General features: G+C 34.0%; 1 protein-coding gene and 2 long non-coding RNA genes across 8 annotated transcripts; 1 reads left to right on the forward strand and 2 right to left on the reverse strand.

The window, feature by feature from the left end:
• The first annotated feature begins 4,491 nt into the window (after positions 1-4,491).
• Positions 4,492-8,162, forward strand: LOC135149125 (uncharacterized). 2 transcript variants are annotated; one of them, XR_010287250.1, is made up of 2 exons: positions 4,492-5,133; positions 6,813-8,162. It is a non-coding gene; the product is annotated as an uncharacterized LOC135149125 (long non-coding RNA). The 2 variants fall into 2 exon arrangements; XR_010287251.1 differs by having other exon boundaries at positions 7,862-8,162.
• A 1,157-nt stretch (positions 8,163-9,319) lies between these two features.
• Positions 9,320-16,261, reverse strand: LOC108201550 (glutamate receptor 2.8). The gene is given in 8 exon segments (XM_064085434.1): positions 9,320-10,174; positions 10,491-10,888; positions 10,971-11,286; positions 11,381-11,776; positions 11,808-12,059; positions 12,061-12,623; positions 12,722-12,851; positions 16,067-16,261. Coding segments are annotated over 8 exon segments (2,685 nt in total). The 3' UTR covers positions 9,320-9,739.
• Positions 16,262-21,512: 5,251 nt separating this feature from the next.
• On the reverse strand, positions 21,513-25,342 carry LOC108202368 (uncharacterized). Of its 5 annotated transcripts, none has more exons than XR_010287370.1 (5): positions 24,924-25,342; positions 24,799-24,833; positions 22,525-22,862; positions 22,370-22,437; positions 21,513-21,804 (listed from the first exon to the last, which is right to left on the reverse strand). It is a non-coding gene; the product is annotated as an uncharacterized LOC108202368 (long non-coding RNA). The 5 variants fall into 5 exon arrangements; XR_010287374.1 differs by lacking the exon at positions 24,799-24,833 and adding an exon at positions 24,374-24,574 and having other exon boundaries at positions 22,525-22,596; positions 24,924-25,336; XR_010287372.1 differs by lacking the exon at positions 24,799-24,833 and adding an exon at positions 24,374-24,574 and having other exon boundaries at positions 22,525-22,620; positions 24,924-25,336.
• Positions 25,343-26,185: the final 843 nt, after the last annotated feature.

The following is a 26,185-nucleotide window of genomic DNA, read 5'->3' on the forward strand; positions in this document are numbered from 1 at the left end:
TTGCCGGAGAGCTATTAAAAAATATTAAATATAGGGCTCTGCGGTAAATTACGGTTTATAAAATGTCTACTAGCTCTGAATCTGCGGGTTTCTTTGATGTGAACATATAAATTTTATCCTAAATACATTTGGTAAAGGTACTTCCTTCTTTTTTATATAAAAGGATTGATGAGAAGTAGTTAAGGAACTTACTAAAATCTTATGAATTCTGAATAAGAAAATGATAAACCTTTGGCACGAGAGGCCATATCAACCACAATTAATTGCTTCGTCTTTATTCAGTGTATTCATTCATCAATTGGCATGACTCACATTTCGTTTGATCGCGAAAGTTTATGCATCATAGCAATGACATTGTATCGATGACATCATACAATAGAAGACAGGAGAAACTTACGGAGCAACCTAAACCAATGAAATTTAGTCAAATTTATTGAAGATACTATGTCTACGTGTAAAAAATAAGAAAGACTTATAAAAAAATTAAGAAAACTAGTTTTTGTTTCATGACTTATACTTTTTTGTCAAATACTTTAATCACTTATAATTATTAATTTGTTTTTAACTTATACTTCACTTTTTTATTTTAAACATATATAAAACACTTATTTTAAACTTATCCAAACGGGCCATCAGTCTAGATTTGAGAAGCATTTAATTTAAACTGATCAAACGGCCCATAATCTAGATTTTAATAATTGAAAATTATTTATATAATTTTGATATTTTCTTATACTGTCACTTTTTTAATGTTGACATTCTGCCTATATCCCTCGACTAATTAAAGAAGTTTGACCATGGCAACATGTGCTGTGATTCCTGTGATTCTTTTAAATAAGCTCTCGTTAATCAGGCGCCAATTAAAGTCGCATTAATGTTAATTATTTGAGAAACGATCCACCCTTTTATCTATGAAAAACAGAGCTTCTGTTATTCTTGACCCGTTTATATAAATAAGCAAAAGATTAAGAAGTTTAAAAGTTTGGCATTTTTTCTCAAAGTTTTTGTTTTTTTTCCTAACATTTTACTCCATCTGTTTTGAAATATAGGTCGTTTGACTTTTTTCACGCAATTCTAAGTGTTTTGACCGCATGCTAAAAAATATTATTTTTAAAATTTTCTTTTTTTGAATAAAAATATGTGATATATATTTTTATTCAAAAAAAGAAAATTTCAAAAATAATAATTTTTAACATGCGGTCAAAGAACTTAGAATTGCGTGCAAAAAAGTCAAGCGGCCTATATTTCAAAACAGAAGGAGTATTTATTTACTTATCTCTCTTAATACACTTTTTTTTTTGATAAGAAATCTTTTTTTTTAAAATTGTCGAAAGGCCTCGATGTTTGGAATGCTTTTACTTTTTACCTGCAGTTCATCTTAACTGAAAATAAAATAGAAATTTACAATGATTTTATGTATACAACTTAAATTAACTATATTATCGAATGCAAAACGGACTAACCGAGTGATTACTTTCAAAGCTGAGTATCTGGGTCAGGAGCATCAGATTTCAAGATTATCTTCAAGGCTTTCTATATCACTTACTGTACTAAAGGAATGTCTTGCTTCCCAGTAAGGATCATCAGGAGGATTTCTCGGGTGTTCGAGGCTTATTACTCTAGCAGATAACTTTCTAGCGATTTTTTTCGATTCGGCAGACTCTCTGTATCATTATTCATTAATAACAGTTTATGTTTTCAATTTTTAGTTCGGTTCAATTTTAAACAGAGTCTGTTTTTATTGATTTTTAATATTTTTGTTTCAGTTTGTTCACTCGACCCTGATTTATTCGATATTTTTACGGTGTTTCTGTCATTTAAAGTCCAATACAATAGAGGTATATATGTAGCACATTGGTTTACCACAAATCTTCTATCTTCAGTTTTGAGTGCACATCCATCTGAACCCTATCCGTTTCACTCGAAAACATATCTTAAGATCAACGGGTGGATGACTACAATTCATCTTAAAAGGCCAGAGATAATGTACTTATCAATTAGTTACTTAAAAAACGTTGTGTAGGAGAGTTGCCGGAGAGCAATTCAAAAATATTAAATATATATAGGGCTCTGCCGTAAATTAGGGTTTATAAAATGTCTACTTTGAATTAATCTGCGGGTTTCTTTGGTGTGAATATATAAATTTTATTCTAAATACATTTGGTAAAGGTACTTCCTTCTTTTTTATATAAAGAATTTACGAGAAGTACTTAAGGAACTTATTAGAATCTTATAAATTCTGAATAAAAAATGATAAACATTTTATAAAGCTTATAAGAAATGTCAAGTGCTATCAACTAGCTACCAAGTAGCAACTCAATTCATGCCAGTCAATCTTTCCGTTTACAACTTAGAAGCACTTGCACGAGAGGCTATATGAACCACAATTAATTGCTTCGTCTTCAATCTTTATCGTCTTTATTCAGTGTATTCATTCATCAATTGGCATGACTCGCATTTCGTTTGATCACGAAAGTTTATGCATCATGGCAATGACATCGTATCAACAATAAGAAAAATTGGTCCCCGAATTCAGGTACTACAAGACAGGAGAATTAACTAATTACAAGACTGGAGCAACCTAAACCATCAAAATTTATTATTTATTTAAATTAATTTGTTAGAGCATTTTCAAAATTGACTAAAATGATTAGCAAAAATAATAGAAAGTACGACTGATTATATAAAATTTACTTAACGTGTAAGATACTGTAATTCGATTGTACTGACTATATTTTAGAAATAATTTGATATTATTATTATAGTTTGTCATAAATTTAATGTAACTTAAATACAGTAACAAATCATGTCAATTTTTTTTAAATTTATGTAGAGGTTTGACAACTATATACAGCTAATATGAGGTGAGGAGAATGTGGAGTTGAATTTTTTGTTTTTTTTACCTCATCTCTATATTTTTTATTTATAATATATATTAATTATTTTTAATTAAGAGTTCTGCATGGTTAAAAATGTTGTGGGCTACACAGTTGGAGATGCTCTGGGCCCTGCAGTACTTGAGATGTATGTAGAAAATTAAAGTTGGACTTGAAAAGTAATAAAATAAATAAATACATAATAATAATCAGTTTCTTGTTAAAAGGATATGTATTTAATTTAATTTTATCTAATATAATTATGTATCCATTTGATACTTATTTTTGATAATTTTCTTATTTAATTTTAAAGTCAGTAGTTCTGTGTACTTCTATCGAACATGCAATTTTATCAATTTTTTAAAGAATAACTCAGAATCAGTCAACATAGTACAGAACAACTGGGACAACAACTAGATACTCCTTTTTAAGAAGCGGTAGCCAGGCACCTTCAATGTACAGCCAAAAGTCATCATGCTACTGGCTCTGGAATTTTTTGCCTGTAAATTAATAGGATTTATTTTACATTCGTTTTAGAAATGTTTTTCAATTTATATATAGGAATTTTGAAAAGTTCTTAAATAACTTATTAATATAAAATTCTCAATGAAAAAAGACCATCTTAATGGCCTTTAAAGAGGCTCGAAGGAATTGTGCAATAGCTAACACTACAACAAACAGGGGCATCGCTGAGCGCTTAAACGTACGATGGATAGTTGTTTTCCGTTGTATTAATTTAAGACGGCAACACCTTCCGTCGTAAATTTACATATATAAATATTTTTTTGATTAAAAAAGAAATCGAGAATTTTCCATTGATTCAAACGGTGCCGTTCCAGTGCATGGATTTATGGCGGAATGCGTTTTCCGTTATATTAATTTACGACGGCAACACCTTCTGTAATATCCCATATTATTAAATTTAGATTTGATTATTATAAATCTATTTGTCTAAATATTGTTGTTGGCTTTAATTGAAAAGTGAATTGACTATGTGAATAGTTCTATGTGATGATACTTGTTCTATGGATTAATATGGATTATACTGATTATGCGTTCTCCTTCTTTCTCTGATTCCGAGGACGGAATCCCTATAAGGAGGGTAGATTGTAATAACCCGGATTTTAAAAAAAATATTTTTATTAATATTATAAATGATTTTCTTAAAAAGAAAGGAATAAGATTTAATATTTTATTCCAGTTTAATGAGTTTTCAAAGGTTTTATACTTAAACCCGGGTTATTGTGTTATTAATAAATAATTGTATTTTCAAAACTGATTTTCATATATTGCTTTGAAAATTCTAGATGATAATTATGTGAATATATGTGGTATGTGACTAAGTGTTACTTGTGGTATTGCTCGGTTAATTATTTATGGTGATTTCTGAGTATTATATGATTAAAATATGAATTTTTGTGAATTTTATATTATCTGGGTTATTGCGTTAACTGCTCATATGTGTTCGTATTTGAGAGATTTCAATTTCTATATGTTCAGGAGAAAATATAGTTTATTTGGATATTTTCATATCGATTTATGGAATGTTAGATGATTTTATAATCGATTTACGGATTTAATTGTGTATATTTATATTTATTTATAAATTATTTGACTTCCGTAAAACCGTCCACTCGTAACGAGGTAGCAAATTTTCTTCCCGGAAGTTTCAACAAAACTGACCTTTAGCCTAATTTGAATATTTCGGACACTTTTCGTGTTTTGACTTTTTCGATCCGGAGTACGGTTTTTCCCGGAGTCGGTCCGGCGGAGTTTTGCGGGTATTTGAATTGTTGATAATTATCCAGTTTGTCTCGATAAGCGTGAAACTAGATATTTTGATTATTATATTAATTCTTATCTTGTAATAATTGCAAATGGGACCCGCATACTAATGATTGATTTAAAACACCCCGTTTTGATGATTATCTCGAAAACCAGTACCGATTGCACCCCGCTTTATTAATATAAAGCTATTAAATACGTATTTTCATGTCATAAACGATCCAAAGGGGTACCAATTATTTGTATATATAAATAGATTTTTCTACAGCTGATTTTCACCCGTAGAAATCATTTTCACCAGTTTCTTTTCACAAATACCGAGAGAAACCGAGCGGTGTTCTTCGTGTTCTTCATAATCAAACGAGGATTTGAAGGTGTTATTGGAATCCGATGGAGGCGTATGAATAGTCAAAACGAAGCTATCGACGCGTAGAATCAGGTTTAAGCATCCGTTTATGTGCAGATTTTTCAGGTGATTTTATATTAATTTTACAAAATTCGAATTATTATGATTTAAATAGTGAATTCTTGCAAACGTGATTGTTTGATTGTTTGGATGATTCCATGTTGTAGTACGTGCTTTTCTCGTCGTTTTGGTATATTATATGTTGATTTTTGAGTTCGATAACATATAGAAAAAGGGGTTTGATTATCGAAGCTTGTTCTTGAATGTTCTTGTAGTTCTTGAAGGTTTTTAATTCGAAATTGGGGATTTCTTGTTTAGTGATGAACGACCTCCGTAGAGGTCGCCGGATACTGGAAAGAGAGGCGGCGCCGCCGCTCTCTCTTCCAAATTTACGGCAACTTGGGACGTTTGATGTCGGTTATAAGGTCATGAATAGATTCATGGTGGTCTGTAGAGTAGTTCTGGAGCTTGTGGTGGTTAACGGAGGCTGGGAACGCGTTTCCCGGCGAGTTGGGTGGTGGCCGGCGGAAACTTTCTGTTTGGTCACCCAACTTTTGAAGATGATGAAGTGAGGGTACCCTGGTTTCAAAACTTACAAAATACCCCCTGTAACTTTGAAAAGTTACAGTTTAAACCTTGGCCGAAAACTTTCAAAAACTTGCAAAATAAACCTTTTGATTTAATTGTTTTATTTAATTATTTTTAAATTCCAAAAATAGTTTTTAATTATTTCTTTATTCAAAAATAAATCTAAATTAGTTTGTTAATTAATTTTAATTAGTAATTAATTATTTTAATTAGTCAATTAATTTAAATATTAATTGATTAATTATTTTAATTAATTATTAATTGATTTTAATTGATTAATTAATTGGATTTAATTAATCCTTTTTGATTTAAAAATTCCGAAAAATAGTTTCGAGCTTTAAAATATTTTTACAAATTATTTTCAAGGCTCGATAATTGTTTATGAATGATTTCAAGTCCAATTTCAAGTATTTGGGACTTGATTATTTATCCGAAAAGTGATTCTTTTATCGATTTTAATTCCGAAAAATGTTTAAAAATTCCAGAAAATTCCCGAAAAATCATTTTAAACCCGAGACTCGATTTGACATTAGTCGGGATGAGAAATCTTATGTGTTATGTGATGTGTGTTATTAGAGTGATGTATTATGTGCTGATAGAGGAAGTAGGAAACAATTTGGATCATAACTTTTGATCTGTAAATCAGAATCAAGTGAAACGAAAGAGAGACAGAAGCTTATAACGTCTATCTTAATATGATGTGACTATATGGCCGAGTCTAGAAGTTGAATAATTGTTGATAAGTATGCATAATGTGATAATATGTGATCTAAGTGCTATCAAGTGATGATTATGTGAAGTACGTGTTAGTTTTGATATTGTGAAGTGATAAATGATTCGTATGATTGATATTGGATAAGAATATATGGATTATAGTTATTGGATTTTGTTGGTTGATTAATGATTGAGATAGGATAACAGGTGGATAGTCTAATAAATAGACGAGATGATGTCGGATTTTTGACAAGATTTATATGATAATTGATTGGTGATATGTTATGTGGAATATGATTGACTATATGTTAGAGTCAAAGCATGCTTATGTGTTACGTGGTATCTGATAAGTTTAAAGGGGTATATAAGTGGGTATCGGTATACGTGATATGTATATGCGATATATTGTTTAGTGACTATAGTATTATCTTATTCTCGTAAAGGATTTGGACGAGACGTGTACGCTCGAAGACGTCAGGAAGTCGAAATGGTATTGCAAAGCGAATAAGGGATGAATCGAGTAAGCGAAGCGATGTGGCGAATAGAGTACGGCTAGAGATGGTCTAGAAATTATAATATGAATAGATTGTGAAAGTGGAAAGATGAGGTTGAGCTATGAGACTGGAGTCAGATTTAAGGCAAGTATCCTAAACCTTTCTCTTGGATATATTGCAAATATTCTGATCCATTCCTTTGGTATATGTTTCAAAGTTCATACCTTTCTTTTCAATGTTCGAAAGTGCGAGTATTCTGAACCATTCTTTCTAATCTTCAAGTTTCTAAAGAATCTCCGTTTTACAAATTAATTCGAAGTTCAGATTGTCATTGAAGCATGTGTTGCTCAGTGATAGTTAGAGCTTTGAATGAATTGGGATCTTCTTGATTATTCAACCCGCCATTGTCATGCTGGTTTAGCAGGCTAAATTCAGTTGCTTAGGCGATAATGGAGGATACTGAATAGTTGAGGATTTCCTGAACTGTGATTTATGAAATGATGGATCATGATTTATGAATAGATTATTATCAAAGTTTGAATTGGAATTATTCTGTTGTTGATGATATTTATGATGATGTTCTGTTAATTTACATTGGCTTCTTGAATTGAATTAGAGAATTGGATTATTGTTTTTATATAAACCTGTGGACCAGATTCGTGGTCATGTTAGGCCAATGAGTGCCTTGGATCCAGTGATAGAGCATGGCGGGGCCTGCTCGGGGTTAGTGCGGAACTGATCAGCTGCCTAACCTTGGTTTTAATTAAAATGTGATAGTCCAATTCAATAATTCTTTGGAAAGATTGAATTTCTCAGTTTAAATGCTGCAAGGTATTGTAAATCATTCTATACAATACCATGAACTCATGAACTCAGGTTGAATCCTTTTATATCTTGAACTCGTGAACTTCTATTATATCATTTCAGAACTATCATTGTTTATTATTACTTGCTGAGCATTGTTGCTCACCCTTGCTATTCCTTTCTAACCATTTCAGAAAGGCTTAAAGATGAGATGATTGATTGAGATTGTGAGTAAGGCTAATGCTAGGCGAGGAGACAGAGTTGAGGATCCAGTGGTCGAGGAGTGTTCAGAAAAGTTGATGAGGTTGGTGCAAGCTGGAATAGTTGACAGTGATTCTTCTTATCGAAGATGATCTGATTTGGTAAGAGATGTTGTGTAATAATAGTGGTAGATTCTAATTTCAATACTGTAACCTGGATGCGATCCTGTTGTTTTGGGGGGTTTAAATGTTCTCTTTCAAATCTTTCATTTAACGTCTTTCAGATCTTTTATTATGGCTTTCAAGTTTGAATTTCAAGTTTTAAATCCTTTGACTTTTACTATCATTTCAAAAAAATAAAAAAAAATTCAAAAGTGTTTAAAAATGGGTTTTATGTGGTGACGTCAGAATCCAGGCCCCCGGATTCCTGGACCGTCACACCTTCTGTTGTAAATTTACATATATAAATATTGTTTTAATCAAAAAGAAATCGAGAATTTTCCGTTGATTCAAACGGCGTACAGTGCAGGAATTTACGATGGATTGAGTCCTTTCCGTCGTAAATTCACCTACCGTATTTAATGTCACCAGAAACTTCTGACTTGTCCATTGCAGAATAATATATTTAAATGAATTTACAACGGAATAATCACTACTGCCCCCTTCTAATTTCTTACTTCTTTTTCAAAACACCATACTTCTTCTTGTGATTTCACACAAGATATGACATAACAACGGCCATTAACACTTGAATCAATGTAAGTATATGATAAATCTTTGCTTATTTTTTTAAAGTTTAATTATATGTGCATTAATATGATTCATTTAATATTTACATGTGTTTTATTTGTGTTTATATTTATTTTTGTTTATATGCATATTCAAATTGATATGATATTATTCATGCATATATAGATTTCTTATGATAGAAGTTGGATCACTAGACGAATAAAATATCACTGTTGGTTATGAATTTACAGATGAATATAATGAGGGGTTAAATATTTCTTGGCATTTACAAGAAGCAATTTTAAAAATTCGCATGATCCGAATCTTGTTATTAGATGTCCTTACTAGCTACTTGAACAAAAGCGACGGAAGATTTCCGTCATAAATTGGGAACTTACGACGGAATATAGGCTTAATTTCCGTCGTAAATAGGCTGATGTACTTGTAGTCAACCCTTCTTTCGATCTGGTTACAACTTGGAAGCTTGCAGCTTAAAAAAAACCTTTCTAACAGATTATGAGGAAAATTAAATAAATTACAGATTCAATATAGATTTTAATAATTGAAAATTACTTACATAATTTTGATATTATATATTTTTTTAATCAGTATTACTGTCACTTTTTTAATGTTGAAATCTGCATATATCCCTAGACTAATTAAAGAATTTTGACCATGGCATGATGGCAACATGTGCTGTGATTCCTTTGATTTTTTAAATAAGCTCACGTTAAACAGGCGCCAAAGTCGCATTATAAATGTCTAAGTGTTTCAGAAACAAATTGAAGCGGTTTGGCAAATATAAAAAATATGACTTCTTCCTTAAAATAAATAGGTGGATTAAAAGTGACAAGTAAATAAGCTAATAAACAGAAAAAAAGCTAGCATTCTCAACTTCTTAAAAGTGTTTCCACTTGTTTACGGAGACGGAAATGAAAAACAGAAGCGGCTTCTACTTCTCTTAAACAAACGGGCGCAATGTTTGAAATGCTTTTGCTTTTACCTACCGTTCATCTTAACTGAAAACTAAAATAGAAATTTACAATAATTTTATCCATACAATTTAAAATTAACTATATAAATGAATGTGAAACGGACTAACCGAGTGATTACTTTCAAAGCTGAGTATCTGGGTCAGGGGCATCAAGGTTCAAGATTATCTTCAAGGCTTTCTATATCACTTACTGTACTAAAGGAATGCCTTGCTTCCCAGTAGGGATCATCAGGAGGATTTCTCGGGTTTTCGACACTTATTACTCTAGCAGATAACTGTCTTCGATAATGTCTCCATCTCTTGGCAAATGCTCTGAAAAGAATCCTTTGTTTTGGCAATGAAATTAGAAAGTATCTAACAACATATACACCAAGAGCAATTGTTGATGTGCATCCGGTTAAGGCAAATAGTATCGAGAAGCTATTTAATCCGATACTAGCATCCTCTTCTGGAATCGAATCTGCATCCACACACTCCTCGGAGTTTATGTATTTATTCTCAAGTTCTAAGAGCTTCCCGGATTCAGTAATGTTCATTATTGCCTTGTTTATATCTGGAAGCCTTGGAAATTCCTTCTCAAATGCCTGTCGATGTATAATAAAGAAAGGATCATCGCGAGATAATATTAGCCAGAGATCTTGGAGCCGTTTAGGTGAGCTTAAAATAAGTGTTTCTTGCTTAAAGTAAAGAAGTGAAGCAAAAGTTAAAAACAAGTTAAGACTTATAACTGATTAAAGTGTTTGGGAAAGAAATAGAAGCAATAAAACTTATTCTCAACTTCTTACAAGTACTTCTAACTTATAAACCCAGAAGCCGGGCTTTTAAGCCCAGCCAAACACCCCCCTTGTAAGTTTTGTTAAGACAGCTTCTAGGAAAGTACATTGTAGGAAGATAACTTACAAAACCATATCCTCCATCTTTGAAGGTTTTCTCTGTTTTTATAAAGCTTTTGCAGTACTGAGCAAGAAAGACTTTAGCAGAAGGAACTTCAAGAAAGATGCCTGCTATTTCTTTGCTGTTGAGGGCCTTGGCGTACTCAGCTGTTGATGGATACTTGTTGATATTTGCAGAGTTGAAACCTAAGGCATTGATCATGTATAATTTAAGAAATGAACCTCGGCAATACCCAACTGTTGCATTCATCTTTTTGAGTGTTGCAACATCCTTTATGGCCGGTTCAAGCCTCTGAGCTGTGAGCATACTAGCAAGGCTAGCTGTGTAACTCTGTGTGATTATTAGCGCAACAAAAAGCCACACCACCATTGCAATTCTAGATAAATTACTATGTAGTCTATCCCCTGTTTATTTCACAAATGTGTAACACTGTTATTATACAAAATTTTGTAGAATACAAATAATGGCAACGTATATAAAGCTTACCACGCAGTGTAAAGAGTGTTGTAAACGCTAGCCAAAAGAATGTTCCAATTTGATTCGAGACACTGCCTGATCTGAATTCAGGAGTGTACTTTCTCTCTATCAACCAAACTGTAAAGCCGTTGTAAATGGTAATGACTACAATTAGGCCCCACATTTCTTTCGTAAAGGGCTTCAAGAAGAGCCACAACCGACTAGGTAATCTAGATCGAATGGGTACTATTAACACCATTCCTGATTCTGTGTAAGGCTGAGAGAAATCTGCATACCTGTGTCTTTTTTCCAAAATTGTTACATCACCAGCAACCGCATCAAACCTCTGTACAAATTAACGAAATGTAGTTCTTAAGACATAAATTAACATATAGGTTCTTCCAAAAATGAGATTAGTAACGTAATTTTAATAATCTTACCCCAAGGGCAATTTGTTCGACCAGATCATCATACTCTCCTTCAAACGGAGTATAATTGAATGTCAAGTCAGTGTCAACATATGCAATTTTCAGGGCTTCTTCGTACACTTTTATTGAGAATCCATCGTAAGAAACTACATTAGTTTTGGGATGAGTCTCAACCTTTACAAATTGCCTGAAAAGGGACTTGGCCGGAACACCCACCCTTATAGTCCCTGATGTACCTGCAAGAAAACGACGTCTTCTCTCCGTGTGCCATGGTTGTGCAGGCCACAGGATATCTTTCAAAACGTCTATAGAATTGCTTTAAGAAGCTTTGTCATCTATAGTTCCTGAAAATCCAAGCCCTTTTGTCCAATACCCATTCCGACAAGTCTTTCCAATGATACTAACAATTTCTACCACTTCAGCAGGAGCTATTTTCTTGACAAAAATTTTTTTCTTCCGTGGAACTAATCAAATCAGCAGCCGAAAATCTTTGGAACTCATTAGTAATATTTGATCTGTAGAGAAGAGCTCGTGTTGCGTCATAGGCCTGTAAAGCATATATGCCAGGCTGGTCATATTCTTCATCAGGGTACATATCCCTAAAGTTTGACCCGAATATTTTTCTGAAATCTGGATATTCTGTCAAGATTTCTGAAAAGTAACTTTTTGTTCCAATAATACCTTGCAGTGAATGACATTTTTTTGGGACCGATGGCGTGGAACTGATCTGTGATGCTGTTTGTTGCTATCCATGCATAACCATCTCCGGTCATGTTCATTAGTTTTGCATTTTGGTACAGGCGACAACATGATTCAAGAGTTGAGTGAATCACAAACACTCTGTTTTTCTGTTTCTTTAGCTGAATTAGCTCTTTCGGTATGGAATTGAGAGAGATGGAATTGAGAGTAAGAATGTAGGATAGTTCGCCCCCAGTTTTTTGAAGTGCCTGAGAGAGTTGAGAGACTATTAACTCGGGTGAGGATATCGTTGGGATGTTCTCATATATTAGAGTCACTCGATGCAATCCCCAGGACTCTGTAATAGCAGCAATTGCATTCACCTGAACTTGCTGGCTTGGTGTGGCTTGAATGAACCAAGGGAATGTTGGTGTGGATGGAGATGAATCAGCGAAAGACAGAAACACGGTTACATCAAGAGCTTCCTCATTAGTCACCTCAGCAATAGCCAATGCTTCGTTCCATGCATGACCTCCCAGAATGGCTTTTACGCCATGTGTTGATAAAAGATCTCGTGCTGCATTAATGTGACAAATTTTCAAGTTAATTAGCATGAAAGAAACTATCAAGAATGCATTTAGGTAACAAGAGCTCTCAATTTCGTATTAATTTGACCCGCCAAAGCTGCACGGACTGGCTTGCCTTGAGAGTTTCAGAAGTGAAGAAGGAGGTTCTGATTTCTACTGCAATTGAAATCATGAATAGCCACCTCTATGGCCACTCTAGCCTCTTTGCCTATCTTGAACTTTCGTCATATATGTGTTCTGTGGGACACACCATTTCCACCTCCTCCATTGTTGTCTGCTCAACACTCGCCTTTCAGTAAACCCTCTGCTGTTTCTGCTTTGCACAAGCTCACGCGTCTCTATCAGAGCATAACAATTTGGAATTTATTTTTTTCCTTTTTCAAGTAGTCCCGTTCCCACGGGTTTGTTTACCTTCTCTGTTTGTACCCTAAGACTCTTATAAAATATAATTTCATAATATCTTTTAAATTTATTTTTTAATAAAATTTTAAATATTTTTTATTTAGAAAAAAGTTATCCTTTTTAAATAAGGAAGTGAACAAGCTAGCAATGCTGATTGTTGCGGCCCTTTCATGCTTTACCTCCGGACTGATCAGGCTGCCATTGGCAAAACTTCAGCAAAAATCGACAGTATAAGAGGAAACAGAAGGTAAGAAGTTGTATTCATCAGTTACTTGAATTATAAAGTGAAATTCATTTTTTCTGTAGTCTGTACCATGTATATGAGATCTGTATGGTTGACATTTATGGTACTTACTGCATAGTTGACAAAGATTACAAGACTAGTTCAAACTTCTGGTGATTGCTGCAGCAAGGTCGTGTGAGTGACACAAAAGTCTAGCTATTTTATTTTTTTTTGTTAAATGACAAAAGTCTAGCTATTTTTTTTTTGCTAAATGACAAAAGTCTAGCTATTACTATTGTAGGGAGTATAAGACAAGAAATTACCTGAAATTAATAATCAACAATAAAAATACCGAACTAATATTCGAGGCACGTGAAAACCACGCTGTCCTTAAAACAGATTAGCCCCTTCCACGTGGTGCTTGAAGGTGTTGTGGCTTCCGTCTCCCAGGATATAACGAATAGGGGTGATTTAAAGCACTAGAGACCCGCCTCCTACGAACCGAACAAGTATTGCTTCTATCTCACAAAAACCGAATCCTAGAGAGCTCTAAGAGGAATGCAAGTAAGTGATATATTTTGTGTACACAACCAATGTGCAAAGGCCTCCTTATATAGGAGTAAGAATTTTGTAACTTACAACCCAATTAATTCTGTAACCCCCACAATGAAATAAATTGAAATTTGTAACCCCCACATAACACTAAAGCATAGTTATTATTAGGAGTTACAAATCAATTTCATTGGTTACAAAATTATATCATAAGTTATAAAAAATATCAAATAAATACATGCAAATCAAATATTCAAATAATCAAATTCAAATATTCAAATAATCAAATTTATTCAAATATCTAACAACTATATACTGTACTAAACTACTGTTTTACTTGGGGCTGTAATTGGAGACGAGCAAGCCGAGTTTCGAGCCAAGTCTAATTCGAACCAAGTTTAATCGAGTCGAGCCGAACCGGCTCGTTTAGCTCATCGAGCCTAAACCTCTGCCCAAACTCGTCTCATTTAATTGCACGAGTTGAGTCAAGCCTGCTCATTTAGTTAAACGAGCCGACTTTAACAAGTTGAGCGAGTTGTAACGTAATTCCTAGTTAAACGAGTTCGAGTCAGGCGAGCTCACGAGCCGTGCCTGACTTGAATTACGTTATAGCTCGCTTGACTCGTTAAAATCAGCTTGTTTAGTGCTCGTTACAGCCTGCTCATTTAATTTATTATTAAATTATGAAAGTTTACTCCACACGCCACTTTATTAATAACAAAATTAAATGAATTGCTTAGCAGGTAACATATTTGCGAGTTCCTGTAAAAAAATATACTGCATTTTCCAACTGAAATGGAATATAACCACCGAAATTGCATTATACATCCAGAATAGCCGTAAGAAGACATGATCCCAAGCTGAGACTTGACACGTCCCCCTCTTCCGGGTCCACCCACTACAAGAAAAATGGACTCAGACAACATCTGTTACACAACGGTTTGAAAGTATCTGAATTTTTGCAAAGGTTTTATAGATTAGAAGAAAATGGTTTTTCGAATTATTTGAGACAATTGTGCCTACAATATTCAAACAACTGTGTCTAATTTGTATAACAGTTGAGTGAAACTAACTAAGACAATGGGTAAAAGTTATAAAACCAGTGTCAATTATCTATGCACACAACGACAAAATTTATGTAACAATTGAGTGAAACTAAATAAGACAATGGGTGAAATTTATGAAACCAGTGTCAGTTATCTATGCACACAACGGCCAAATAGCAAAACAGTTTTATGAAAAGCATACCTACAACACGATTATTTGTTAACACCATTGTTGCGGGCATTTATAACTAGGATTTTAAAGAACAGACTGTTGTGTAAAAAAGTATTAAACAAGGGCTTTGCAACAACGAACCGTTGTGTCAAATTGCTTCCAACAACAATTTGAGGCTAAAACTATTGTTTTACTCTAAGTTATACAATAGTTTGAGCTTCCTAAAGTGTTGTATATCGATAAACTATTTATCAACCTGAATAGAAACAACAGTTCGACCCCGTTGTGTTATAATATACAATGATGTGAGCACGACATTCATACTAGTGTTTATTGAGAAACACCGTTGTTTTAATTCTTTAACAACAATGGTGTTTGCTCGAAGAATGGTGCAAAACTATCTTCAACAACAGTTTTGTACAGTTGTTGTATATAAGGAATGGCCCGTTGTCTTAAAACGTTTCAACAACAGCTTGTTACTTATAAAATGTTGTTTCACTTGTTTGTAACAATGCTTTCTATTCATAACTGTTGTTGTTACCAAACACAGACAATGGTTTACTTTCATACAAGCGCAGTGCATCTATAAACTTTTTATTATGTGATAAAAACAACATTCCTACACCATTGTCTTAACTATAAAGACTATTGTGTAACGTGCTTTACTACATTAGTTTTTCCGGTTAAACTATTGTTTGTAAAACCTTACAACATTGGTCTTTTTTTGTGGACTGTTGTCTAACAATCTAATTGACAAGTGATTGTACCCGTTGTCGTGCTTCTCTTTTAACCACGGTTGGATTCCCGTTGTCTAATTAGTTATCAGATATCGCTCCGATAGTCAACGGAATTCCGTGAAGTCTAGCTAACAACGGTTTTAAACCGTTGTATAAATGGTTTTTTCTTGTAGTGACCACAAGGAAAACGAAAACCAAGATTTGCTTTATCTAGTATCAAACAAGAGCTACGAGCAAATAGAACACCCTTCAAAAGTATTTATACCGTCACATGAATTGTAAATGCATGAATGTGATGTACCAAAAAATCTGCAGTTCCTAATGAAATAGGTAACAAAGCCACTTTACCACCCACTGCTACTATATCACCGCCTCCCCAAGTTAAACTGGTGCTTGTTGTTGCACCCGGAGCCGTTGCACTAGGTGCTAAAGCATGGGTGTTTTGTATCCATTGAGCAAAGACAGGTTGTAATTGTATAGCGGTATCCGAAAACATATCTTGAGGACGCCCCAAAGCGCTCAGGGTATCATTATGAATATACAAACCAAAACTGTGAAAGTCTAGAAATATACATGCCTAGTTGAGATGTGATATGATTGCATCGCGATGCCTAAGGACACGATCTAATAGATCATTGTATCGAGTAGTAGGATCATAGGCTCTTACCATAAAAATGGCTGCATGCGCAGCAACGCATCCACATGTGATGTGTGAACAATGACAGTTGTGTACCATAGTCAGTAGCTAGATACGGATAAGGCGGCATAGAATACATATGGTGAGCTACAATAATGGTTAAAGAGCCTATTTGGAGGTTTGAAATCTTTGGGCCACACAAGTGGGTTTTGCCCGCACATGAATAGAAGAGAAAAAAAAACTAAATGAATTGCTACGGTTGCTGGGCCTGAATACATCAAAAATCCATTGAACTAGCTGAGAATATTGTTATTATATATAAACTATAAATTTACGATATAGTATTATTTTGTGCTCTAAAAGAGCTTTTTTATTGTAGTACCGCCCTTCTAACATTTTGATATAAAATAGTGCTAAAAGGGGGCAAATTATGGTTTACTCAAAGCGATCTGCTAGAGGTGCAGAGATCTGACATATTATAAAATGAAAGTCAATTGTGGAAAGCTGAGTACGCTTATAATACAAGTTTAGTTACATAAAGAACAAGAAACAAAAAGAAGAAAAAAAACATAGAAGAAGATCAAGAAAGTACAGAGGCTTGCATGGTTACAATATATAAGAATTCATCTACAAGCCATGATTCTTTCTACTTGCAGCTGAGATCTACGTTGTACTCTCTAAGTAGATTGCAAGCATTGACAATGTTAGCCGCAGTTTGAGGTTTATACACACGATGGTGATGATGATGATGATGATGACAACGACGATTTTTGTGCAACTTACGAGGGCAAAGACAGGAAGCAAGGCTGGCGTCGACGTCGTCGGCTTGCCGGAGGAGTTCACAGCAGTCATCAGAGACTCCTAGGCCACCGTTGTTGATGTAGTGGCCGCATTTTGACTTTAGGGTTTCGCTCTCTATGGGACAAAGTATCTGGTTTTGATCTTTTTTACTAGTTTTGCATGAGGTGGTCGAGATGAATTGAGAGCTGAAAGCGAGAAAGACTAATGCAAATATTGCGAACTTGCTTGTTGTGTAGAAAGCCATGATATAATTTTGAGCGCAAAGCTTTTATTTTATACAAAGTTGTGGCTGCGCCTCACAACCTTATATCCTCTATTCATGTGATAGTTTATACTCTCCGTCCCAATTTATTTGTTTTTAATTATTTTTATATGATCTTGAAAATTGAAAAAATATATTCAAAAATAGAATACATTAGATTCTAGTAATATGTTTTTTATAATCCTTTTCCAATATTTAATATAAAAATTATAGTCAAAGTTTGGACAATTTAACAATACAAAGTTAAACTAGACAGATAAATTGGACCGGTGGAGTATATATTAGAGCAGCCTTGACACATGGTTCTATGAGTTGTATTTGACTTTATCATTTGTCAGAGCTATCATAATAGACGTGTGCAATTTACCAACTTGAGCTTGTTTTTTTTTCCTTTAGCCAAGTTGCACTGTTGGATGGCCACTGTAAATTATTCTACTGTAGAATATGATATCTTGCTGTGCATACATTATACATGTATATTACATGCTGCATTTATGAATGTAGCTGATCCATTTCCAAATTTACTAAAGCATTGATGCAATCTTTTTTGGGAATAAGCTGTGTGGTCTGATATTGGTTGTACTGCATGTGATCACCTTTAATTATTATCGCAAACTCTTGCTCCCTTTTTTCTTTCTACGAAAGTTTGACACCGTCCACGTAGATCTTGTTGAAAAGAGAAAGGTGATTTGGACGCTTGATCTGTGCAACAAAACTTAAATTTAGAATAAAAAAATAAAAAGTTATGTGATTAGTTCTTATAATTTAAGATAGGTTAAACTAATATTCCTATGAAGTTTATTTTCAATTAATTGGTATGTGTGAGGTAGATGGCCAATACCTTTATTTTATAGCATATTTAGCTACCCAATGCTATTATCATTTTAGACCTCACTCTTTAGAAAAATACAAATAAATACACTCTTTAAAAAAATACAAATAAATACTCATGTGTGTGTGTATATATGGGATCCTACTCCGATATAAATTATTAAAATATAAACTAAATACAAACCAATACGATAAGGGTTTTGGAACCAAGGATGGACCCCGAGATGGACCTAGACGGGTCTAAATGGGGGCCTAGTGGGACCATGATGGGGCCAAGTTTTGGCTCTTAAGGCTATCTGGAGCCTGTCCAGGACCTGTGCGGAGTCTTGGCGAGACTCAAGCGGCCCGGGGTGGATTGAGTGGTAGCGTGGGTGGGCCATCGGTGGGTGATGACATATAAGGGGTGGGTGATGACATATAGGGGGTGGGTGATGTCGTTTATGTATAGTTTCTCTTGGTTTGCATTTTAGTGGTTTGTATTTGAGCAGTTGCATATATATATATAGGCATTCGATCAAATACATACAAATCTTAAAATAAAAACTAAAAACCACTAATGAAACTCTTGTAATTACTTAAGGCACACTACTAAAACAAATTTCCAGACACTTCCAATTAGTAAACCCAGCATAACAACTATCTCCCACCCACCCAGATCCAACCAACTCGTACAGCCTCTACCTCTCGTGATTTGAGCTAACACTCACCAGCACGCTATCACCCACCAGCACGCTATCACCTGCGATCCGCCATCATTGTCCATCCAATCTCCGACCTTGATTTCGTCATCATCGTCATGGCTCCACCTTTCAGCTTCCCGGTCATCACATCATCTTCCTTTCCCCGTCATCACCACCTCCTTCCATTCTCCATCATCACCTCCATCTTTTCCTTTCCCTCCCCCAATCTTTTTCGAGGACCTTTCTCTTAATGTCTTGAATGACTAAAACTCAGTCATGGATTTTGGTTTTGTTAAAGCTTTGATATAGTTACAGAAATTAATGATTTGAGCTATACAAATTAGTGATATTTTCTTTATAAATTAGTGATAACCGTTTTATAAATTAGTGATATTCGTTTAGAAAATAGTGATTTGTGTTGTTGAAATTAGTGATTTCAATGTCTTCTCACAGGAATGCATCTGAGATTATCCATCACGTTACTTCTCAAACAAAGAAATTAAAGATCGAAGAAGATGAAGGTTAGAGAGGGTGAGTTTGTGTTAATTGACAATCGTTTTGTATGTATATGTTATGTATAGATTTGTATGTATATGGTGTTTATATCAGTTTGTTTTCTACGATTATTGATAAACGACAAGCAGCCGTGGTTAGAAAACTAGGTTGGGCTTATAAGTTAGTGGGTTGGATCACAGGTTTTTAGTTTTTAGATTTAGGTGGTTTGTAGTTGAATAGGACTATATATATATATATATATATATATATATATATATATATATATATATATATATATATAGGATAGTGATCAACTACAAACCACCCCTTAAAAACAAACTAAACACCATTCCAATTTAGTGATATTCGCTTTAGCACTTAGTGATATTCTCTTTAGGATTTATGATCTGTGTTACATAATTTAGTGAAAACTTCCAGAAACTACTCAGAATCTCCAGGTCTGTTCTCGAAACAGCTCAGAATCTCCAGATCTGTTCTAGTTGTCGATTCAGGTGGTGGAGATAGTGGAGGTGAAGGTGGAGGTGGTGGGCATGGAAGGAGCCTTTAGCTCTATTCAGCAGTTTTTGGCAAATATGTGGAATTGAATTTGGCATTAAGCTGGGCAGACGGTACTGGAGGTGTGGATGAAGGTGAATATGGGGATGGAGGTGGAGGTGAGAGTGGAGTGGGAGAGGGGCGGTGTGTGCATCAATAGTATATGTGCTCTTTTAAGGTAAGATGTGCTTGAGAGAGTAGAATAATATGATAAAATATGATTTTAAGGAGTCATTTACATGCTCTTCCGGAGCCGTTTACATGCTCTTCTTGAGCTCTATATTTGGTAAAATTTCCCCATTGTGATATTAATAGCTCAAGAGCTCCACGCTATGGCCCAAACAGGAACTATTACACAAGTTATCTTTCTAATCCAAATTTCAATTATTTAAGTCTAAATTATATATATATATATATATATATATATATATATATATATATATATATATATATATATATATATATATATATAGTCCTACTCCAATAGAAACCAAATTAGCCTAAAAACTAAGAACCAGTTTCTGGACAGTTTTTTATCACTATTTTTAACTACAGAAATCACTAATTTGTACATAACATATCACTAATTTATATATAGCATATCTCGCGGATATAAATATATATATACACATATATGCAACGTATATGACCATCATCTTCACCCAAATCGTAATAATGGACCTGTTACCACCATTACCAGACGTTTCCATGACTTGCCACCATTGTCTATCATCACCCATAGTCACATGCACTTTCCATCATAACTTACAAAACTAACGACTACTTAACATCATCATACAACTTCTCTTGTGGCTTCCTACCGTCATGAACCTTCCTACGGATAAAATTGATCATCTATAATCGATTATCAATAGTTTAGATAAGTAGATTTTCTCAATTTTGATAATAAAAATCGTTGTTTACATACTGTATACAAACAGTGATTAGTACAGTATAAATTAGTGATACCCGTAGTTATAAATGGTGGTAGGAAAACTGGTTTTTAGTTTTTATTTTAAGAGTGGTTTCTATTTGATCATGAGCATATATATATATATATATATATATATATATATATATATATATATATATATATTCCTAGCTACTAAACAGTTAAAATTAATTAGTTATATTTCCATTATTTATGAAATACTATTATTTTGGGTATAAAATTATGTTATAATATAAATAAATATATATTCCAATATAGTGTCAAACATGATACTAGATCTTAATTAAGACGGTGAAAGTTGGTAGATTGACCTCTTTAATTTGAGTTGGTGCCATATTGGTCTTGCTACATCATATAAGTGATTAGGGCTGAGCATTCGGTCGGTTCGGTCCAGAACCGAACCGAACCGAAAGAACCGAAAACCGAATTAGGAAATTTTTCCGGACCGAACCGAACCGAAATTGTTGTTTGGACCGAACCGGAACCGAACCGAAATAATTCGGTTCGGTTCGGTTCTTTCTATCAAGAACCGAATTCTTTTGCAAAAAAAAATTAAACTGCTTGATTGTCAATAACATTTAAGCACCTCCAAGCACACAACATCCAGCAAAATAATTTTACAAGATTCAACATGAAGTTCAAATATTAAACAAACTACAGGGAGCCACCATGGAATTCTACAGGATTTAAAAATCATTACAATGATAGTCGAAATGTGCTAGTTCAGGAACAAAAATTGAAATAAACATGGAATGTTGCTGCCTGCTGGTTTAATGATGTTGCTGGTTTATTCTCCAAGCTTCAGTCTCCAAGTATTAGTGAGCACCTGCATGTTTGGAATCTCTTTAGTCAGTACATATCTAAAACTAAAAACAGGTGAATAAATTAACTTGGCCAACAAAAATATTAGCTTCAAAATTGGCAATTCAACATTATAAAATATTAGCTGCATGCATAACTCATATATATCCTGACCAGACATTGAGACATATGTACAAATACAATGTAAACTTGTACAAAGCCAACATCAGATTTCATACGTAAAAGTGAAATAGTTAAGCATTATAAAACATAAGCAGATGTTACAAAAATATAACAAGGAGACAATTTTTAAGCTTTCAGAGGATAACAAGAACAAATATTGTTTGACAGATGGGCATCACATTATAAGAAACTGTTATGTTCAATTACAGAAAGCCCATTCTAATATTAGTTCATAATGTTCTGCAATAGTGCAGGCCAGCAGAATACCAGAACACCAGAACAGTAGAATACCAGAACAACAAAAATGAATAATATACTGTATAAACAGAACAGAGCAGAGCACGAGAGCAAGACAATAATTATGAAATTCAACTAAAATACCAGAACAGAGCAGGGAAGTAGCATACTCAGTTGTCCACATCCAGGTCTATAGGCGCATCTTCCCCATCCTTGTTTAAGCTAAGAGCAGAGAAAGCTGCACAATTAAAGAGCCCAAAAAACTCAATTAAAATTTGCAAGCAAATTAAGACAATCTAAATTCAAAAATTCAGAATTGATATACCTTCTTCAAATTTTTCTAGATCTTCAAAATCTTCTTCAATTGTCTTTGGGCGTGTATATGATCGCAACCAATCTTGAGCACAAAGCAAACCTTCCACTACTTTAGGCGACAAAGAACTTCTATAAGGATCAAGTACTCTTCCTCCCGTACTAAATGCGGACTCGGATGCTACGGTAGAGATAGGGATAGCTAGCACATCACGCGCAAGTTGTGCGAGGATCGGGAACCTACCTGAATTAACCTTCCACCATTTCAAAATATCAAACTCATCATTTTTGGTAACATATACACTCTCTTTAAGATAAACATCCAACTCACACTTGGATTCCACTTCTCCACTCTCCATTTTTTGTCTCATAAATCTCTCACCTAAGGCCGATTGTGTTCTTGAAGATGCTACATTTGAAGATCTATTTGAAGATTGACCTTGACTCACTTGAGTGTGAGTACTCTTAGGTTGACAAGTCTTTTTGTACTCTTCAAACAACTCTTTCACCACTAATTTTGTGTCATTGGCCAACTTCCAACCGATTTCATTTCCATATTCTTCAACAAGTGCAAACTCAAGAAACTCTAATTTATATCTAGGATCAACAACCACCGCCACATATATGAGTTTGTTCATTTTATTCACATCACCCCAATACTTGTCATATTTTTCTTTCATTTTTTCACCCATAAACCTCACATCGACATCATCACTACTCATCCAATCTTTCAATATTAAATTAACCGTGCTAATCTCATGATAGAATATGTTGGATGTAACATACAAAGAACCCGATATTCTCATGGTTAGTTCATAAAAATGAACCAACATGTCAACCAACCTTTTAACATTACCCCAATCCAAAGATGTAGGTACCCCCCCCCCCCCTTGGTCATTAAGCTCATGCACAAAGTATGGATCCATTCTTTCAAATAGTTCAAAAGCTTTTTGAAGTTTTTGGGCAACATTTAGCATCAAGTAAGTGGAGTTCCATCTTGTACTAACATCCAAACATAACATAGATTTGCAAGCAAGATTTTGTAAGTTAACACACTCCTTAAATTTGGCTAGTCTAGCCGGAGATTGATTCACAAATCTAACCGCCTTTCTCACTCTTTTGATTGATGCTTTCATATCAACAAGTCCACCATTCACAATCAAATTAATAATATGTGCAATACATCTCATGTGCATGTATTTATCATTCAAAAAATCAGCCCCCCTTGTAGACAACCTATCTTTCAATAATTCAATGCAAGTATAATTTGAGCTTGCATTATCAACCGTAATTGCAAAAACTTTCGAAATACCCCATTCCTTCAAATACATATCAAGATCCCTAGCTAAAAGCTCACCTTTATGACCCTCTATTGGACAAAAGTTAATTATTTTCTTGTGCAAAATCCAATTTTGATCAATGTAGTGAGCCGTGATGCACATATAATTAATCTTTTGTATTGAAGTCCAAGTATCCGTGGTAATACAAACTCTTTGACCCGACAACTTAAAATATGTGGTCAACCTTTTCTTTTCATCCAAATAGATTTGATAACAATCTCGTGCAACCGTAAAACGAGATGGCATCTTAAAAAGAGGTTGAGTGGTGTTCATAAAATCCTTAAACCCCTCACCCTCAACAAATCTAAATGGAAGTTCATCTATAATGACCATGGCGGCTAACTTATGCCTAGATTTTTTTTGATCAAAATGCCATTTTTTAAGAATGCCCTCGTTTCCTCCTACCGAATGCATAGACAATTGTGTTTGTTTCGATTCACCACTAAGAGGGAGTTTTTTACAACTTTTAAGATGCTTTGCAAGTGCACTTGTGCCATTTGTACTAGGATCGGAATAATATACCTTTTCACAATAATTGCACCTAGCTCTCAAGGACCCTTCCGCATCCGTGTACTTGGTGAAGTGATCCCATACTTCCGATCTCTCTTTCATGGTCTTTCTTTTTTTCTTTGAACTTGCTTGAGTTTGAGTTTGAGCATCATTAGAATCCCCCATCCCAATGTCTTGTTGCGAGTCTCGTTGCGCCATTCTTTAAAATAAGAACTGAAACAAATAAGAAGCAAGCAACCAATTGTTAATAAACAGGTAAGCTACTGCCGAATTATACTACTGCCGAATTAAGCTATCTAAAAGTTTGTAATCAAGCTAAAGTAAGTCTGTAATCAAGTTATCAAGCTACTGCACCCATTTCAATTCACCGAAATCACAACAAATCAAAAATTAGGAAATCAGAAAATCAGAAAATCAAAACAAAAACCTAGCTATACTTCAGAAATTAATCGCACCAAATCTAGATGGCTAGCTTAATTAAGAAAAACAATAAAAGATTAAGATAACCTAGCTTAATTAATCGCATACAACAAGAAGTTAAGATTGAGGAAATTCGACGAACCTTGGATTGGTGGAAATTTGAATCGCAGACAACAGATTCTTGTATAGATGCTTCAGTCTCCGATTCTTGAATCTCCGATTCTTGATTCGTGTTTAGTTAGATTCGTGTTTAGTTAGATTCGTGTTTAGATTTGTGTAGATAGATTAGGGTTCACTGTTTAGGGCGGCTGAAAGAAAGAAGTGGTGTTGCGGGTTGCGGCTGAACGCATATAACATATATTATATATTATATATTTAATTAATATTAATATTTCGGTTCTTTCGGTCCAGAACCGAATTTTTTTCAAAAGGACCGGACCGAACCGAACTTTAATTCAGTCCCGACCGAAAAACCGAAAGAACCGAATTTCTGGGAAAAAAGGAACCGAACCGGACGAATTTTCACAGTTCGGTTCGGTTCTTCGGATCCGGTTCGGTTTTGCTCAGCCCTATAAGTGATATCCTCGATGTCTGTTTTGACATCAAGTTAGTCAATAATTCTAGATCATAAACATTTTCAATATATAGTATTATGCAAATAGATGATAGGTTTGTTAGCGCCTATAAATATAATCAATTTTTCCTGAGGTGGCATTATACAATGCTTTTCTATCTAATATATTTATTTTAGGATTATAGTCCGGCCGTAACGTGGTTCTTGAATTATGAAATGTGAAGGGCCATGCTTTTGTAGAATATTTATTGTACACACTCGTGACCACAACCTTAAGGGACAAATCTAGTTATACACACTCATCCCCTCCAACTTTGGAGAAGTGTATATATTTATATTAGCCCACATATGTCAATTTAAATTATTTTTAGTTTCCTTAAACATGTACTACTATAAATATATTTGTTGTCTTGACAAGATGGCTCATATATATTATCAACTAATTGCACTCTAATTCATCATGGGATATCAAAGTTGAACAACTTTGGCAATTAATGATTTTTTTTTCCAACTAAAGAGAGTGATATCGAATTCTCTCCAACTTTAGAAATATATATTCCTAGTCACTAAATATTTGAAATTAATTAGCTATATTTTTATTTTTTACAAAATACTAGCATTATGAATATAAATTTATATTAAAATACAAACAAATATTTATTCCAAACAAATATATATTCGAAGATATTGTCAAACATCATACCACATCTTAAAAATCGTGCAGGCTGGTAATTAAAATGTCATCTTGAGTTAGAGGTTGCCGAATATTGGTGGGGCTACATCATATAACTAACATCTTTTATGTCTATTTTGACATCAAGTTAGTCCAT

The sequence above is a fragment of the Daucus carota genome, chromosome 9, assembly GCF_001625215.2.
Source record: "Daucus carota subsp. sativus chromosome 9, DH1 v3.0, whole genome shotgun sequence".
In the NCBI taxonomy this organism is placed as follows: domain Eukaryota; kingdom Viridiplantae; phylum Streptophyta; class Magnoliopsida; order Apiales; family Apiaceae; genus Daucus; species Daucus carota.